At 36.8% G+C, this 16,277-nt stretch overlaps 3 protein-coding genes across 3 annotated transcripts; 1 reads left to right on the top strand and 2 right to left on the bottom strand.

The window, feature by feature from the left end:
- On the bottom strand, positions 1-2,849 carry LOC125220226 (putative late blight resistance protein homolog R1A-10). Its single transcript, XM_048122390.1, has 2 exons — positions 2,791-2,849; positions 1-2,710 (listed from the first exon to the last, which is right to left on the bottom strand). The coding sequence occupies exon 2, from the start codon at positions 2,674-2,676 to the stop codon at positions 1,039-1,041; it is 1,638 nt and encodes a 545-aa protein (XP_047978347.1). The 5' UTR covers positions 2,677-2,710; positions 2,791-2,849; the 3' UTR covers positions 1-1,038.
- Positions 2,850-4,529: 1,680 nt separating this feature from the next.
- LOC125218764 (putative late blight resistance protein homolog R1B-16) lies at positions 4,530-9,032 on the bottom strand. Its single transcript, XM_048120519.1, has 2 exons — positions 6,334-9,032; positions 4,530-4,942 (listed from the first exon to the last, which is right to left on the bottom strand). The coding sequence occupies exons 1-2, from the start codon at positions 8,922-8,924 to the stop codon at positions 4,768-4,770; spliced, it is 2,766 nt and encodes a 921-aa protein (XP_047976476.1). The 5' UTR covers positions 8,925-9,032; the 3' UTR covers positions 4,530-4,767.
- A 3,334-nt stretch (positions 9,033-12,366) lies between these two features.
- On the top strand, positions 12,367-14,953 carry LOC125218765 (protein DETOXIFICATION 54-like). The gene is made up of 4 exons (XM_048120520.1): positions 12,367-12,622; positions 12,800-12,859; positions 13,297-14,163; positions 14,232-14,953. Exons 1-4 carry the CDS (start codon positions 12,611-12,613, stop codon positions 14,775-14,777), a joined length of 1,485 nt encoding a protein of 494 aa, XP_047976477.1. The 5' UTR covers positions 12,367-12,610; the 3' UTR covers positions 14,778-14,953.
- Positions 14,954-16,277: the final 1,324 nt, after the last annotated feature.

The following is a 16,277-nucleotide window of genomic DNA, read 5'->3' as shown; positions in this document are numbered from 1 at the left end:
TGAAAAAACATGTGCATTTTTTATGGAATTAATGAAAAGTGTATGCATGAATGTGCAATCAAAATGACAGTGCTGCATACAACTTAGCACTCAAAATCTTCAAGTTATAAACAGTTTGAGATGGTCGTTTCCATTTTCAGATTGCTCCTCCTTAATCTTTTCTGCTGAGGCATTTGCTGATGTGCTGCAATATTCTAACTCAATTGATTGGAGTGTTGGGATCTCTCCAATGGCGCTTGGGATTTCCTCTAGATCTTCGCAGAAACGTAAACGGAGGTGGCGGAGTCTAGGGAAATTGGTTTCATTGGCTATCAAACGTACAAAACTCATACCATGAATATGTAGAAAGTGCAGTGAGGGGAACTCATCTCCATCTGCTAACTCCCACTCTTCATCACATGTCTCCTCCCCGCTTTCAAAATTGCAGTTAACTATCCACAGCACTTCCAGCTTATGTAGTGCACACTGAGTCCTCCACGCTCCCAAATTCATTTCACATTCAAACAGAACAAGTTTTCTAATATTACAAGGAAATATCACTCTGAAACGACCACCGACACCGTCTGGAGAGGATATACTTCTGATATCAGAGCATCTTATACTTTCGAGCTTGTGAAGTTGGCTAAGATCAATCGCCGTTGATGTAGTTCGGAGGCCATCATTAATTGACAACTTTTTTATATTTGGAATGCTTTCGAGGAAACCATCCCAACTTGTTGCCTCCTTTTTAAGTCGTATACCAGATGAAATCCTTTCCAGCTTCTTCAGGACACTATAGTTCATTTCCTCATAACAACTTAATTCGAAGTAACTCAAGATTTCTTAACTCTGAGAGCTTCCATAGCTCAGCTGGCTCATCAAACTCAGAAAGAGGAGCAATCAAGGTCTGCAAATTCCACAATCTTGATATTCCTTTCGGTATACTTGAAATGCATCGGATACCTAAGTAGCATAGGTTAACACGTAAGAAGCGTAGGTTGACAAGTTCTAATATTTCAGTTGGGAACCTTTGCATACGCATATCCAAGTCCAACACCCTTAGCAATCTTGCCGCAAAAATTGCACCAGATGGAAACTCGCACTCCGAAAATCAATGCGTAAAACAGATCGAGTTAGTGACATTGACTCTGTTGAATCATTAACAACTTCCCATTCAAACTTGATGTGAAAACTCACGCGGCGTGGATTAGAGAATGTGAACTTGTTGGGACCATTTAGATACATGTCTTCACCATATTTCTTAATGCATAGATCCCTCAACATATCATGCATGTTGTAACTCTTTGCTTTTCCATTTATCTTGTGTATTCTAACTTGAAATAGATTTCTATCTATTAGAGACTTTAGCCAATCCTTAGCCTCTTCCTCCAAACTTTTTTCCCCATTCGATTTTACAAATCCTTCTGCCACCCACAAACGTATGATTCTGGAACGTTCAATCTCGTAGTCTTTAGGGAAAGCTCCCATGTATAAGAAACATGGTTTCAAGTGATTCGGCAAGTAGTTATAACTTAAAGACAAGATACTATAACCATTTGATTCGAAAATTGCTGCTTTTACATTGTTCCCAATTTTCTCCCAAGCATCTTCTGATCTTTCCATCTTAGATAGCAGCCCTCCAATCACATTGATGGCTAGAGGAAGCCCACCGCAATCCTTGGCGATCTTTCGACCAATCACTTGTAATACAAGAGGGCACTCCTCTTCTCCAAACACAAGTTGGTGAAGCATATTCCAACTTTCAGACTCGCTAAGCAGTTGCACTTGATGGTGTGATCTCGAAGAGTCAGCATAGTTCGCCACATCAGATTCCCTAGTGGTGATCACAATGCGACTCCCGATGTTGTTATCTGGGAAATACATGCTCATCTCATCCCACAATTTGGTGCTCCAAATATCATCTAATACAATCAAGTATTTTCTACCAGACAAGCTCTTATGCAACTTGACTTTTAACTCATCAATTTGTTGATCAAATTCTTGTCCAGTTATGCAATAAAGAAGGCTTAAGAGAATTTGTTGCAAATTGTAATCTTGTGAGATAGTGGCCCAAGCACGATATGCAAAGTGATCAACAATCAAAGGATCTTCGTAAAGCTTTCGAGTAAGAGTGGTTTTACCTACTCCACCCATACCAACGATGGGGACGATCTCCCGCTTCTTCTGCTGCTGACCGATCAGCCGATCCTTGAGCTGCATCAGATCTTCATAAATTCCCACCACAACACTCAATGATGAACTGCTAGACGGCTTCTTCTTATCTGCGAGCTTCAGTTGTTCTATAGAAGAATCAATTCCCACCGCAGCACTGGATGACTTGCTCGGCAACATCTTGTTTTCCACGAGCTTCTCCGCTTGCTCCATAACAGAATCAAGTTGACGCGTTACTTGTTGTATATCTGGTGTGGAAAGAGTGAATCTCACACAATTAGATCCAGAGAGCATGTGATGAACCATGTGAGATTCAATGATGTCTTCTGCTCGATGTGCAACTTCTCTTATTTGGGTGTCTAGTTTGGTGAGTGCAGAATTACTATCAAGGAGGTGCTGAAGAGAAGTAGCTTTATCAAGGAGGGATTGGAGTTGAGGATTGTTTTCATCAACAATCCACCGTGGTTGGTCAGGATCAAGGACTCCTTCAAGAATGGTGAGGAGTGGTTGAAGATTGTAAGCCATTGATCTCAACAAAGGAAGGAAAGCTTTTTGCAAACTGCAATCACAGAACAAAAAGATAAATGAATCTATAAAAACTCAATTGAAATTAGTGAGAGCCTCCTAATTTTGCAGAACCTTGATAATGCTAATAGCACTGTCTCCAGCTTTTGGTTGTATGGATTGATTAACTGAAACTTGACTTTTGCGAGTGTCACTTTTGGTTTGTCGGTATATTATTACATTAAATTAAAGCTGATTTGATTTCGTATACTATCCGTCCGATTTTTCTTTTTTCATTCGCTAATAAATATCTCATTTCACTTTAACTATATTTAGTAGGTGGACCATACATTCGACTAGCTTATTCTCCGCACATTTTATTATAAAACCAATATATAAAATAGGTTTCACATTCTACTAACTTTTTCTCTCACTTTAATTATAAAATCAAACAATTTCTTAAAAGTCGTGCTAGTCAAATATGTGACATTTTATCATATTACTAGGATGGGCTAACTTTGAAATACTCCATCCGTCTGCGAATAAGAGTCTCGTTTTTTCATTTTAGTCCGTCCGCGAATAGGAGTCTCGGTTCACTTTTATCATAAATGGTAATAGGGTTTCACCTTCCACTAACTCATTTCACTCACATTTTATTTAAAACTAATATAAATAAGTAGGACCCATATTCTATTAACTTTTCTCCACCCACTTTTCTTAACATTTCTTAGAACCCGTGACATCAACAAATGAGACTCCAAATAGCGGACAGGAGGAGGAATATTTTTAGCACCTAACATTGTATAGTTGTTGTTACAATAATTTGAGTGCTTGCATAAGGTCTGTCTAATTCTTAACCTGACTTATATCTGCATCTTATGCGGAAGTTTTCAACTCTACAACAATAATTCCTCTAATTCTTCAACTCCAAGAAAAAACATCAAAACTGTGCATTGCATCGCCACACGAGACAAGTGCAACGATACGTAGCCTCATTTGATCAGCCTCACCAAGACCATCACTACCATCCCCTCTCTTGGATATTTGAGCTTAATAAGAATTCTGCATTTTTTCTTCTGAGATGCAATTTCAGCATTTTTAAGTAGAACTGTCCCCGGGGACGGATAGAGCCGCTGCTGGAAAAGAGGGCCCTGGAATTCGAAGTTTGGAGTTTAGAGAAGAGCTGAAAATGGTTATGCTCTTTTGAATTTATACTTGATCTTCTGAGGCCTACAACCCTGTTATAATGATACTTTTGACCTAAGAATGCAAATAATTAAGCACACGTTAATCTAATGGTGATACTTACTGACCTAAGTGAAACAGAGGTATCACTAACTTGCAACTTCCTACCCAGAGAATACCAAATAACAATATCCAATTTCAAGGACATATAAGAACAAATCAAATTGCTTGATCATGACATAAACATCAAGGCTTATAATAATTTCAATACAAAAGGCTCGTAAGAACGTATCCGTTGTTTTGGCAAACGCCTCCATCCAATTCTCAAGAAGAGGGGAGGTTGCAAAGACAGCAGCGGGAGCCTCTTCAATTGGTTTTTCCACTTGGTGATAAAACACAGCACCATTTTGAGGGTCCATAGCTTCAATCTAACAACGAAAGCAAGAAATATTGATGAGCGATGAATAATAGGATAAGGTAACTCAATTAGTTTTTCTGTAGCTCATTAGCATCTACACTTCTCGCATCGTCTCGTCCTGCCACCATATTGCAGTTCTTCCGGCGACGGAAACACCGAACTATATACTAGACTTGGGCCCTCCTATAAAAATCCTGGCTCCGTCACTATTTGTTGTTGATACTCCATAATTGAGACATTACATAACAGTATAACACTCCAACAGAGGTCATGAACAACACTCAGATCAGTGTATTATCAAACTTATACTCACAATCAAACTTATAATACTCATAACTAAATACTCCAAAATTAAAACACAATAAAACAAAAATGAGGCATTCCAAAATTAACATCACAAGTACACACAATATGTCTATTTAAAGCTATAGTCTTCAATCATTTAGATAGTTTTCCATCATTTTCTCCCTGACAATCTTCTCACCCTTATGTAGACGTCTCCTGTGTCTTCAATAATCAGCTGCCACATTATTTCTTTTTGGACAGATTATGCCATGGGTTGCTGTACAGTGGCAGATGTAGTTGTATGTTTGCTCATTGTTGGGGCCATTTGATTCATCATCATCGTCGTCGTCGTCATCATCGTCGTCGTCGTCGTCGTCGTCATCATCATCATCATCATCACTACATGATGCAATATCACAAGATTATTTGTAGAACTATTAATAACATCATAGATTATTATTAACATCAGCATTAACTTCACAGGTTATTAACATCAACACTAGCGTTAGTATTAACATTAGCATTAACAAAGCATTAACATGGCATTAAGAGCAACGATTATTATTATCAGTATTAACATTATCATTAGCATTAGTATTGGCATTAACCCTAACAGAACATTAGTATTAACATTAGAAATAGCATCAACAGGGCATTAACATCACAGATAATTGGCATTAGCATTAGCACTAACACCACAAATTATGAGCATTAACCGGGCGCTATTATCAGCATATCAATGGGAAACTAATTTATAGGGCAAACACAATCGATTAAACCATTATACGATCACAAATCGGTAACATCACCAAATTTAACAATTCAATCGAAACAAAGCATGAGAAAACTGATGGCGTTCACCAAATTTTGGGTAGGGTTAAAAATTAAAATGTCCAAGCCCAATTACGAACATGTACAATTTCTTTAAATACTGCACTTCAACAAATTTATGATCCACTGAAAATAAGTACTATTAGATCATATGGTAGTAAATTTCATGTTTTTAAAATTTAAATTATACTATCTATTTATAATAAAAATTCAAATACTAACCGGTCTGTACATTTCTAAATGTACTTCACTAAATTCAAATTTTGCAACAAACTATTGATATGTTATAATTTTGCAGTCAATCAAGGTTATGACAATGACATAGCTTGATAACTTATTTACGAGATATTATCAAACATCAACCAAAACAATATACTCTGAAAAGGACATGAGTTTTACTGTGGAATTGTTAAATTAAGATAGCAATAAGATAGCAATAAAAAAAATGAAATCAATTGAAAGAAAAGTTTACTTAAAAATCAATTGAACTAACTTACTAATTGTTATACCCCCTCCGTCCCACAAGAGCATGCATTCTTTTTTTTATACTTCGTCACACAAGAATATGCACTTTCTAATTTTAGAAAGTTTTTTTCTCTCTAATGAAATGAGACTCATTCTCTATTAACAATAATTTAGTTATATTTTCTTTCTATCTCAATTTTACTTTACCAATTATGTATTAAAATCGTGTCCAACTAAGAGTGTATACTCTTGCGGGACGGAGAGAGTATTTTGGTATTGCTATAAAAGTTAGGTAGGAAAGAAGAGACCACTCCGAAGAACATAAAATCCTCCAAATTGCCTTAAGTTAAAAGTATGTTTTGAAGAAAAAAAAATACTCATATTAAAAAACATGTGGAATTTTTATGGACTTAATGAAAAGTGTATGCATGAATGTGCAATCAAAATGACAGTGCTGCATACAACTTAGCACTCAAAATCTTCAAGTTAATTACCTTTCGGAAGTGCCAGGAATATTCAGTTTGAGATCGTCGTTTCCATTTTCATATTGCTCCTCCTTAATCCTTTCTGCTGAGGCCGCTGTGGATTTGCTGCACCCTATTAACTCAATTAATTGGAGTGTTGGGATCTCTCCAATGCCGCTTGGGATTTCCTCTATATTTTTGCATAAAAGTAAATGGAGGTGGCGGAGTCTAGGGAAATTGGTCTCATCGGCTATCCAACGCACAAGACTACAGCCATAAAGATTTAGAAACTGCAGTGAACAGAACACATCTCCATCTGCTAACTCCCACTCTTCATCACATGTCTCCTCCTCGCTTTTAAAACTGCAGCAAGCCATCCAGAGCACTTCCAGCTTATGTAGTGTACACAGAGTCCTCCATGCTCCCAAAATCATTTTACATCCATTCAGATATAGTTTTCTAATATTACAAGGAAATATCACTCTCAAACGATGACCAAAACCGTCGGGAGAGGATATACTTCTCATATCAAAGCATTTTAGTTTTTCAAGCTTGTGAAGATGGCTAAGATCAATCACTGTCGATATAGTTGGGAGGCCATCCTTAATTGACAACACTTTGATATTTGGAATGCTTTTGAGGAAACCATCCCAACTTGTTGCCTCCTTTTTAAGTTGTATATCAGATAAAATCCTTTCCAACTTCTTCAAGACACTATAGTTCATTTCCTCATCTTTTAACAACTCAATTCCATTCACATTGAGATATCTTAACTCAGAGAGCTTCCATAGCTCAGCTGGCTCATCAAACTTGCAAAAAGGAGCGATCAAGGTCTGCAAATTCCACAATCTTGATATTCCTTCCGGTATACTTGAAATGCGTTGATTACCTAAGTAGCATAGGTTGACACGTAAGAAGCGTAGGTTGACAAGTTCTAATATTTCAGTTGAGAACCTTTGCATACGCATATCCAAGTCCAACACCCTTAGCAATCTTGCCGCAAAAACTGCACCAGATGAAAACTCAACACTCCGAAAATCAATGCATAAAACAGATCGAGTTAGTGACATTGACTCTGTTGAATCGTTAACAATTTCCGATTCAAACTTGGTGTGCAAACTCACGCGACGTGGATTAGAGAATGTGAACTTGTTGGGACCATTTAGAAACATGCCTTTGCCATATTTCTTAATGCATAGATCCCTCAACATATCATGCATGCTGTAACTCTCTGGTTTTCCATTGTTCTTGTATCTTCTAACCAGAAATAGATTTCTATCTATTAGAGACTTTAGCCAATCCTTAGCCTCTTCCTCCAAACTTCTTTCCACATTTGATTTTATAAATCCCTCTGCAATCCACAAACGTACGAGTCTGGAGCCTTTAATCTCGTAGTCTTCAGGGAAAGCCCCCATGTATAAAAAACATGGTTTTAAGTGATTCGGCAAGTGCTTATAACTTAAAGACAATATATTGTAGCATTGCTTGTTCGATTCCGCAATTGTTGCTATTACGTTGTCCCCAATTTTCATCCAAACATCTTTTGCTCTTTCCATCTTAGATATCAATCCTCCAATCACACTGATGGCTAGAGGAAGCCCACCGCAATCCTTGGCGATCTTTCGACCAATCTCTTGTAATACAAGAGGGCAATCCTCTTCTCCAAACACAAGTTGGCGGAACAGATTCCAACTTTCCAACTTGCTAAGCAATCGCACCTGATGCTGCTGACTCGAAGAGCTAGCACAGTTCACCACATCAGATTCTCTAGTGGTGATGACAATACGACTCCCGTTGTTGTTGTCTGGAAAGTACATCCTTATCTCATCCCATAATTTTGGGCTCCATATATCATCTAATACAATCAAGTACCTTCTACTGAACAAGCTCTTATGCAACATGACTTTTAACTCATCAATATGTTGATCAAAGTCTTGTCTAGTTGTGCAACGAAGAAGGCTTTTGAGAATTTGTGGCATATTGTAATCTTGTGACACAGTTGCCCAAGCACGATAATCAAAGCGATCAACAATCAAAGGATCTTCATAAAGCTTTCGAGCGAGAGTTGTTTTACCTATTCCCCCCATACCCACGATGGGGACGATCTCCAGCTTCTTCTCCATACAGGTGAGCCGATCCTTGAGCTGCATCAGATCTTCATCAATTCCCACCATCACAGCGTTCTTGGAGATCGATGAACTGCTATGCGGCATCTTCTGATCCAGGAGTTTCACTTGTTCCATAGCAGAATCAAGTTGTCGAAGCATCTTGTCATCGTCCATCTCCATGAGCTTCTCCGCTTGCTCCATAAGAGAATCAAGATCTCGTATTACTTGCTGCAGATCTGGTGTGGTAAAAGTGAATATGGCGGAATCACATCCGGATTTCATTTGATGAACCATGCGGGATTCAATGATGTCTTCAGCTCGATGTGCTACTTCTCTGATTTGGGTGTCTAGTTTGGTGAATGAAGAGTTACTATCAAGGAGCTGTTGAAGAGAAGTAGCTTTATTGAGGATGGATTTGAATTGAGGGTTGTTTTCATGAACAATCCATCGTGATTGGTGAGGATCAAGAATTCCTTCAAGAATGGTGATGAGTGGTTGAAGATTATAAGCCATTTTTCATATTTCTTCTTGCTTGGAATTTGGATACACAAAGGAAGGAAAGCTGGATGCAGATTGTAATCTCACAAAAAAAAAAGATGCGATTGAATTTAACAACTAAGCTGCTCATTGTTGACTTGAGCAAATATTACTATAGTGTTATATGATAGTAATATATTTTGTTGTTCTGTCCAAGATTTGCATTATTTTAGTAGGGGATCGGAATCAATTATGATCTGTAATTAAAGTAGCATGCTTAGTGCTCTCTGACGTTGTTCATATTTTGCTCATATCTCAATAATATGAATTTGAATTGTAACATCAACGGCTCTTACATCACCCTAGTGTAACACGTATTAGTAGTTTCAATTGATTGCTTTATTACTTTCATAATCTTCATTCACAATTCAATACGTACTTAATTAGGACTTCTAGTGGGCCGTTTGATGGTTGGGTCTAGACGGTAATGGGCCGTTCCTAGGCATGGGTTGTATTGTTTTCAAACAGGAGCAATTCAAACCCCATCAGAATCAACACTAAACCCAAATCTGTTTCATTAACAGGTGGCACCGGCCTAAACCGATTCGGGCTGCATCAGCCCAGCCCAGTTGACGCTCGAATAATAATAATAACTATTATTATTATTATTATTATTATTATTATTATTATTATTATTATTATTATTATTATTATTATTATTATTTATATTCCCTTAAAATTTAATGCGCAATAAAGCACTCTCTACTCCAATGCTAAGTTCTCCGAATACAAATGCACCAATCACGAATAAAAAGCGCTTTGGAAATGAAAGGGAAGCAAATTGGCTGAGGATTTGATGTATGCATGGTTGAATCCAGTGCCAACGGTCAACTTAATTTGAGCATAAGAATTTAAGCTTGATTGGGGTTTAGGGATTTGGAGTTGGATTGAATTTATTGCAGAGTTTCTTTAATTTCTACTTCACTTCATTTTTTTGGGTGAAAAAAGCTTATTTCACAAATTGTTAGGCTTCTTCTTAGTTCTTATAATCAAAATTGAATCTTTAATCAACTTCTGACATTAGAAATTATATACGATCAACTATGTATAGTTGAGGTTACAGATTCAGTTAGGTGTGTATTAGTAATAATTGGAAAATATAATATTTGTTGGTTTAATCTCATACCATCTGTGTTATATATATAGTTGGTGTGGAATACTGAAGTTTGTAACATGTTAATTAGCTTTCACAACATGATCAGTATGTTTTGTTTCCTTTTAATTTTAGATTTTTCTCTATTTTTTTTCTTTCCTAATAAAACTAGGGTTTCTTCATGCCTTTATCAATGCTTCTTTGTTGGACAAAAATTACATATTCTATCATTAATCAATTGGTAAGTTTTAAATTGATAATTTTTTTCTAACTTACGAAACAACATTTCACATCCGTTTGTAGCGTCTTCTGTCATAGATCATTATATTAATTGTTGAACAATTTTCTCTTTGGTTTGTTGGTATTTAACTTGTCTACAATTCCTTAAAAATCTGATTTAAAGGTATTGATAAAACCATCCATCTATCATCATGTTCAAAATTAATTAAATCCAAACAAGCCACACCACATAACTACCACTATATTCTTTTGCCATTTGGGAAATAATTAGAGAAATTATCCTATACGAATAAATATAATGGGATAGGTCAATGATTTTCATTAAAAGTTAGCAATTGGAACCAATACATTTTAGGGAAAGTTGATTAACAAATTTGCTTAAGATGCCAAACTTAAAAGGTATGCTTTAGTCATTCACTTTCTTTCATGCACCAACTAATTATTATTTTATTATCAATCTTTCGACCTTTAACTGAAATAAAGTTAGTATTATTGATTTCTAAATACTTAGTTGTGCTTAATAAGATGCTTGTCCTTAATATTTTAGCATATGTTCCATTCCAAACTTAGCCATAGCAATTTTCAATTAGATTAGAATATAACACACTCTAAAGTTAACAAGACACGAAGCGAAAGTTCAATTGAAAGTGTGCGTATGATTGTTTGGGTATGATCACTAAAGATTAATATTTATCTAGATTGGCCGAGATTGCATTGACCAAAAGATTAAAATTCCCCATTTTAACATTTTCTTTGTCCTTTCTACAACTAATTATAGCAGCATTTTTTTTCATTTCACTCCGACCACTAACAATTGGTATTTATTTGCACCTGAAAGTAAAAACTAAGTATGAATTTAAATAATTTCAATAATTAATAACATGGTAAGTATCGGTATTAAGTTATCTATCTAATCGAACAATATTCATGAGACCCAATTCTATCAAATCTACAAAGACAAATGGAATGGAAGGGGAAAAGGATAGGGTTAATATAGAATATGGGTATATTAACGTGGAGAAAGTGATTAGGATGTGACGAATTCTTCAACTTTAGTTCTACTTTAAGCATAAATAATTCCTCAAAAAGGGTCTTTATGCTCTGAATATCTTGCTTTAACAAATAAAAGAAAGTATAATTCTCGTGAGATCTTCTTTAAATGATAAGAAGGCACACTTTTGGATTTGATCTCGTTTAATATGTTACTACATTATTAAATAATCAATAAATTGTTCATTATTTGTGAGCACAGTTTTTCGTATATCAGAATTACATTTTTCCGACCAAAGCCGCACGATTTATCTAACTATGGATAATCAAACAATTTACCACAAGCAAACGATTATCTAGTTTGAGCATTTTATGTGAATGCTGTCTACATTTTATATGTATTGAAATTTCATTTTTCCTACCAATTAAGCCACACATATTTACAATACAAATATTAACCATTAAGAAACAATAAAAATATTAAAATGTGTGCGATGTGAAACTTTGATTCGGTTGATTGAACCACCAAGTTGTCCCTTCATTAATATACAGGCATTGTGGTCGCCACTAGTATGCAAATATCTCATATATGTTATAGTATACTCCTATATCTTTAGTAGGCAACAATCTCGTTTAGTTCGTATTAATATTATTATTTTTTATACACTTTATTATGACTAACATCTTAAAATTCATTACTAACATTGCTAATTTTACGAGTCAGTCTTTATTTGTTCTTTTATTCCAATTTTTGAAGTTATAGATAAAATCAACAAATTAAGTAGGAGTATTAATTTTTATGTAAGTTGTAAAATCATTGATTTTTTTTATTTTTTTTTTTGAAGTTATAGATAAAATTAATCGACCGATTGAACATTGAATTTTATGGAATCAAACTAAATAGATACAAACAAAATGATGCTTACACAACACATGCTGATCAATCTAATAAATGAAATTCATAGTAGGAAAAATATTTTTATTCCTATTTCAATGTAAAGTGATGCTTCTTGCAAGTTGCAACAGGGCAATGAAGCTAAGTGAAAAGGGAACCAATTTCATTACAAAATCACAACTTGATGCTAGAGAGTAACATTAGATTGCAATGCTTTTTCCTTGATTCTCACCACTTTTTTTAAGGTATTTATGGCAACTGCAAATAGCAGCGGCAAATACTGAACAAAGCCATAATCTCTGTCTCTCTCTTCTTCTCTCTCACACACATGTATCATCCATCACTCTCCCCTTTCCCACCTTCGCTTTCTCTGTCTACAAATATTTCCCCTGTGCCTCAGTAGCTGCGCAGCTTTTCATAAAATCCCATGTCACACTCGCCGCCATGATTAAACTGGTAAACCCCCAAATCAAGATATGATTTTTATGGAAAATTTTCCATCTTTTTTCTTGAAAAGCTTGATTCTTTGCAGTGTTACACTAAACAATGTCTGAAAAATTTAATCTTTTATTGTTTGTATCCATCCATTTCTCTAAATCATGATCAAGCATTCATCTTGGTTATTCTTTGCAGTGTTTCTCAAGAATGGGTGTGGAAAATACAGACTCCCACAAACTCACTACCTCCTCACAGGTGACAGATGTTATGCAATTTGTAATTTAGTATTTCAATGTTTTTTTGGGGAATTTTTGAAAATGTTATTTGTTTGCTTTGCAAAAGGTGGTTTTTCGAGGAATGTTTTGCAATTTGTTTTTGGCAATTTGAAGATATTATGTGGTTGATAATATTTTGTTGGCAATTTTTGTGTTTGTGTTGTAAACGGTTGTTTTATGGGGAATGTTGTTTTAGTATGTGTATTGTTTTGGCAATTTTAGATATTTTGTGGTTGATAGTAATTTTTTTAGCAATTTTTGTGAAATTTTAAATAGCTTTTGTATGTTTTTGTGGCAAATTTAGTGAAATGCTGTTGTTTTAGTATTTGGGTTTTTTTTTGGCAATTTTAGATAGTACTATTAGTGAATTGTGTTGGCAAATTTAGTTAAATTTTGTTGTTTTTTGTGTTGCAAAAGGTGGTTGATGAGTTGAAAGAGTTATGGAGAATGGCACTTCCAATTACTGCAATGAACTGTTTAGTGTATGTGAGAGCAGTTGTCTCTGTCCTGTTTTTGGGCAGATTAGGCAGTCTAGAGCTAGCCGGTGGCGCTCTGAGCATCGGCTTCACGAACATCACCGGCTACTCTGTTCTCGTAGGCCTGGCCTCTGGCCTCGAGCCCGTCTGCAGCCAGGCCTATGGCTCCAAGAACTGGGACCTCCTCTCCGTCTCCCTCCACCGCATGATCTCCATCCTGTTCTTGGCGATCATCCCGATCAGCATCCTCTGGTTCAATCTCGAATCGATCATGCTGTTCATGGGCCAGGACCGGGACATCACGCGAATGGCCGCGGCCTATTGCCTCTACTCACTCCCCGACTTGCTGACAAACACTCTGCTCCAGCCCCTGAGGGTGTATTTGCGGTCGCAGGGCGTGACGAAGCCTCAGATGTGGTGCACATTGCTGGCTGTCGCGTTCCACATCCCGTTGAATTATGTCCTCGTTGTCGTGATGGGGCTCGGGGTGCCCGGGGTGGCCATGGCCTCCGTGCTCACGAATCTCCACATGATGGTGCTGATGATGGGGTATGTTTGCGTTTACGGGCGTTGGAGGTGGAAGGTGGTTGGAGACGGGGGGGACGGTGGCGTTGGCGCGCTGCTTAGGCTCGCTGTCCCGAGTTGTATCGGGATATGCTTGGAGTGGTGGTGGTACGAGATCGTGACTGTCTTGGCCGGGTACTTGCCTAACCCGAGACTCACCGTGGCAGCCACCGGGATCATGATTCAAACGACTAGCCTCATGTACACGGTCCCCATGGCACTGGCCGGTTGCGTCTCAGCTCGGGTACGTTACTCGATCTTTTCACCTATCCACGAATTCAAAGAAATTTAATTTTTTGGTGGTGATTTCAGGTGGGAAATGAGTTGGGAGCAGGGAACCCTAGCAAGGCCAAATTGGCAGCAATGGTGGCATTAGCTTGTGCGTTTGCAATAGGGCTAATCAATGTGGTTTTGACAGTGATATTTAGAGACAAATGGGGTGGCCTTTTCACAAAAGATGATGACCTAAAGCTTCTCGTTGCGTCGGTCTTGCCGATCATCGGGCTATGCGAGCTCGGAAATTGCCCGCAGACGACGGGCTGCGGCGTCCTGCGCGGCATCGCGAGGCCGGTGGTGGGCGCCCACATTAATCTCGGCTCGTTTTACTTTGTGGGTACCCCTGTAGCTGTCGGCCTGGCCTTCTGGCTCGGGATAGGGTTCCCGGGCCTCTGGCTAGGCCTGCTCTCCGCTCAGGCGGCCTGTGCTGCTTCGGTCCTTTATGTCGTGTTGTGTCGCACGGACTGGGGGATCGAAGCAGTTAAGGCCTCCGAGCGGAGTAGTAGCTTGGAGATGGTTGATAAGTGTAGTAGCGAGGAAGAGAAAATAGGGTTTTTGGATGAGAAGAGTGCTATTTCGTAATCTTTATGAAATTATACAATATATTTCATCAAATTTAGCATCGAATTTACGAGTGTGGACAAGTTGGGTTTGTTTTTTGTCTTTTTTTTTCTGGTAGTGCTCCATGTGGGGAAAAGTGTAAATCGCATTCTTCTTTGAAAGTTTTGGTATTGTTGAGGTATGGGATTTTGTGAAAATGAAGCACTTTAAATAAGGTTTAGAAATTCATGGTGACCCATACTTTTTTATTTTAATTAATTTAAACCAAGAATTAGACAATATTATTAATTAATTTGCTTGATCATCCATATGCAAACACGTAGTACTTAATTCTTCTTGATCCAAGTGTTCATTTTTCTAATTTTTTATTCTTTATTTTTCACTATTTTTGTTTGTTCCAATTATAGTTCATGAATATAATAGGATTAAAAAAACAAAAAAAGTGCATGCTGTATTGTTTTATTTTGTTTGGCCATTAATATAGTCCTCACTTATAGATTTATCTATCAAATGGCAAAAAAATCAGATTTTCGACAATTGTTATACTTTCTGCACTGTAGTGATCGACGTGTAATTATTTAACAACACTGTTTGAAGAAAGACAAAATTTCAAATTTCCACAAACGTTACTGCATGTTCATAAAATAAGACAACGCCATATAAAATAGAGATGTTTATTGAAATTAAATGTAATGAATATTTGTGGACGGGGATGCATTTTAGTTTACTAAGTACTATAGTGCTATCATTCTCAGATGTCACTTCCTACAATCACCTGAACATGTTCGCCCACTCTTATCGATCAATTATTATTATTCCATACACAATTTTGGATTTCATCAACTTTTCATATTTATAAATTTATAATAAAAATATATTTTAACATACTCATATAAAAATATATTTTCCCATCACGCAAAGCTTGAAACCAATGAATGTGACGAGCCTCGTGTACATAAACGAAGCACAAACACACGTACGACAACCAACAAGTCTATTTGCAACATAAATCGTAAGATCGAATCAGCGGCGGAGCCAGGAATTCTACTTAAGAGGGGCAAAATTATACTACATGAGAAAAATAAGAATTATTAAAAGAAGACATTTATAAAAAATATGAATAAAATTGCAAATTTATCAAACAAAATATAGTACTCCGTACATGTAAAAGTTTGAGAGGGGGCAAAAGGCCCACCTAGAGACCATGTGGTTCCACCACTGGATCAAACGCATAAAACAAATACAGTAAGAGAATTTGTTGCTAAAAAATATATATCGACAAGGAAAGCACGACACAACAACCAACAAAAGCGAAGACTTCGATCTAGTCACATCACTAGCACATTTAAAATCATTCTATGTTGAGCATGCAATTTGAATGCAAGTGAATCAAACTACGATCATGACAACAATGAAGGTACGTTTAGTACTACCGGACTTACTAATCTTGTTTGTATATAGTTGTTCTCTCTTTGAAAATTGTCTCCGAAAATCATAGTGAAGTACGTAAATTTCGAAGAA

This window comes from Salvia hispanica, chromosome 4 (assembly GCF_023119035.1).
Source record: "Salvia hispanica cultivar TCC Black 2014 chromosome 4, UniMelb_Shisp_WGS_1.0, whole genome shotgun sequence".
NCBI lineage: Eukaryota > Viridiplantae > Streptophyta > Magnoliopsida > Lamiales > Lamiaceae > Salvia > Salvia hispanica.
The sequence above is the reverse complement of the archived record's forward strand: the minus strand, read 5'-3'. Positions and strand labels throughout refer to the sequence as shown.

Excerpts from the sequence above, each read along its gene's own strand:
- LOC125220226 (XM_048122390.1), bottom strand. The coding sequence starts at position 2,676 with ATGGCTTACAATCTTCAACCACTCCTCACCATTCTTGAAGGAGTCCTT.
- LOC125218764 (XM_048120519.1), bottom strand. The coding sequence starts at position 8,924 with ATGGCTTATAATCTTCAACCACTCATCACCATTCTTGAAGGAATTCTT. Across the intron at positions 4,943-6,333 it reads ATTCCTGGCACTTCCGAAAG|TGATGATGATGATGATGATG; the intron begins GTAATTAACTTG and ends TGCATCATGTAG.
- LOC125218765 (XM_048120520.1), top strand. Across the intron at positions 12,860-13,296 it reads AACTCACTACCTCCTCACAG|GTGGTTGATGAGTTGAAAGA; the intron begins GTGACAGATGTT and ends GTGTTGCAAAAG. Across the intron at positions 14,164-14,231 it reads CCGGTTGCGTCTCAGCTCGG|GTGGGAAATGAGTTGGGAGC; the intron begins GTACGTTACTCG and ends TGGTGATTTCAG.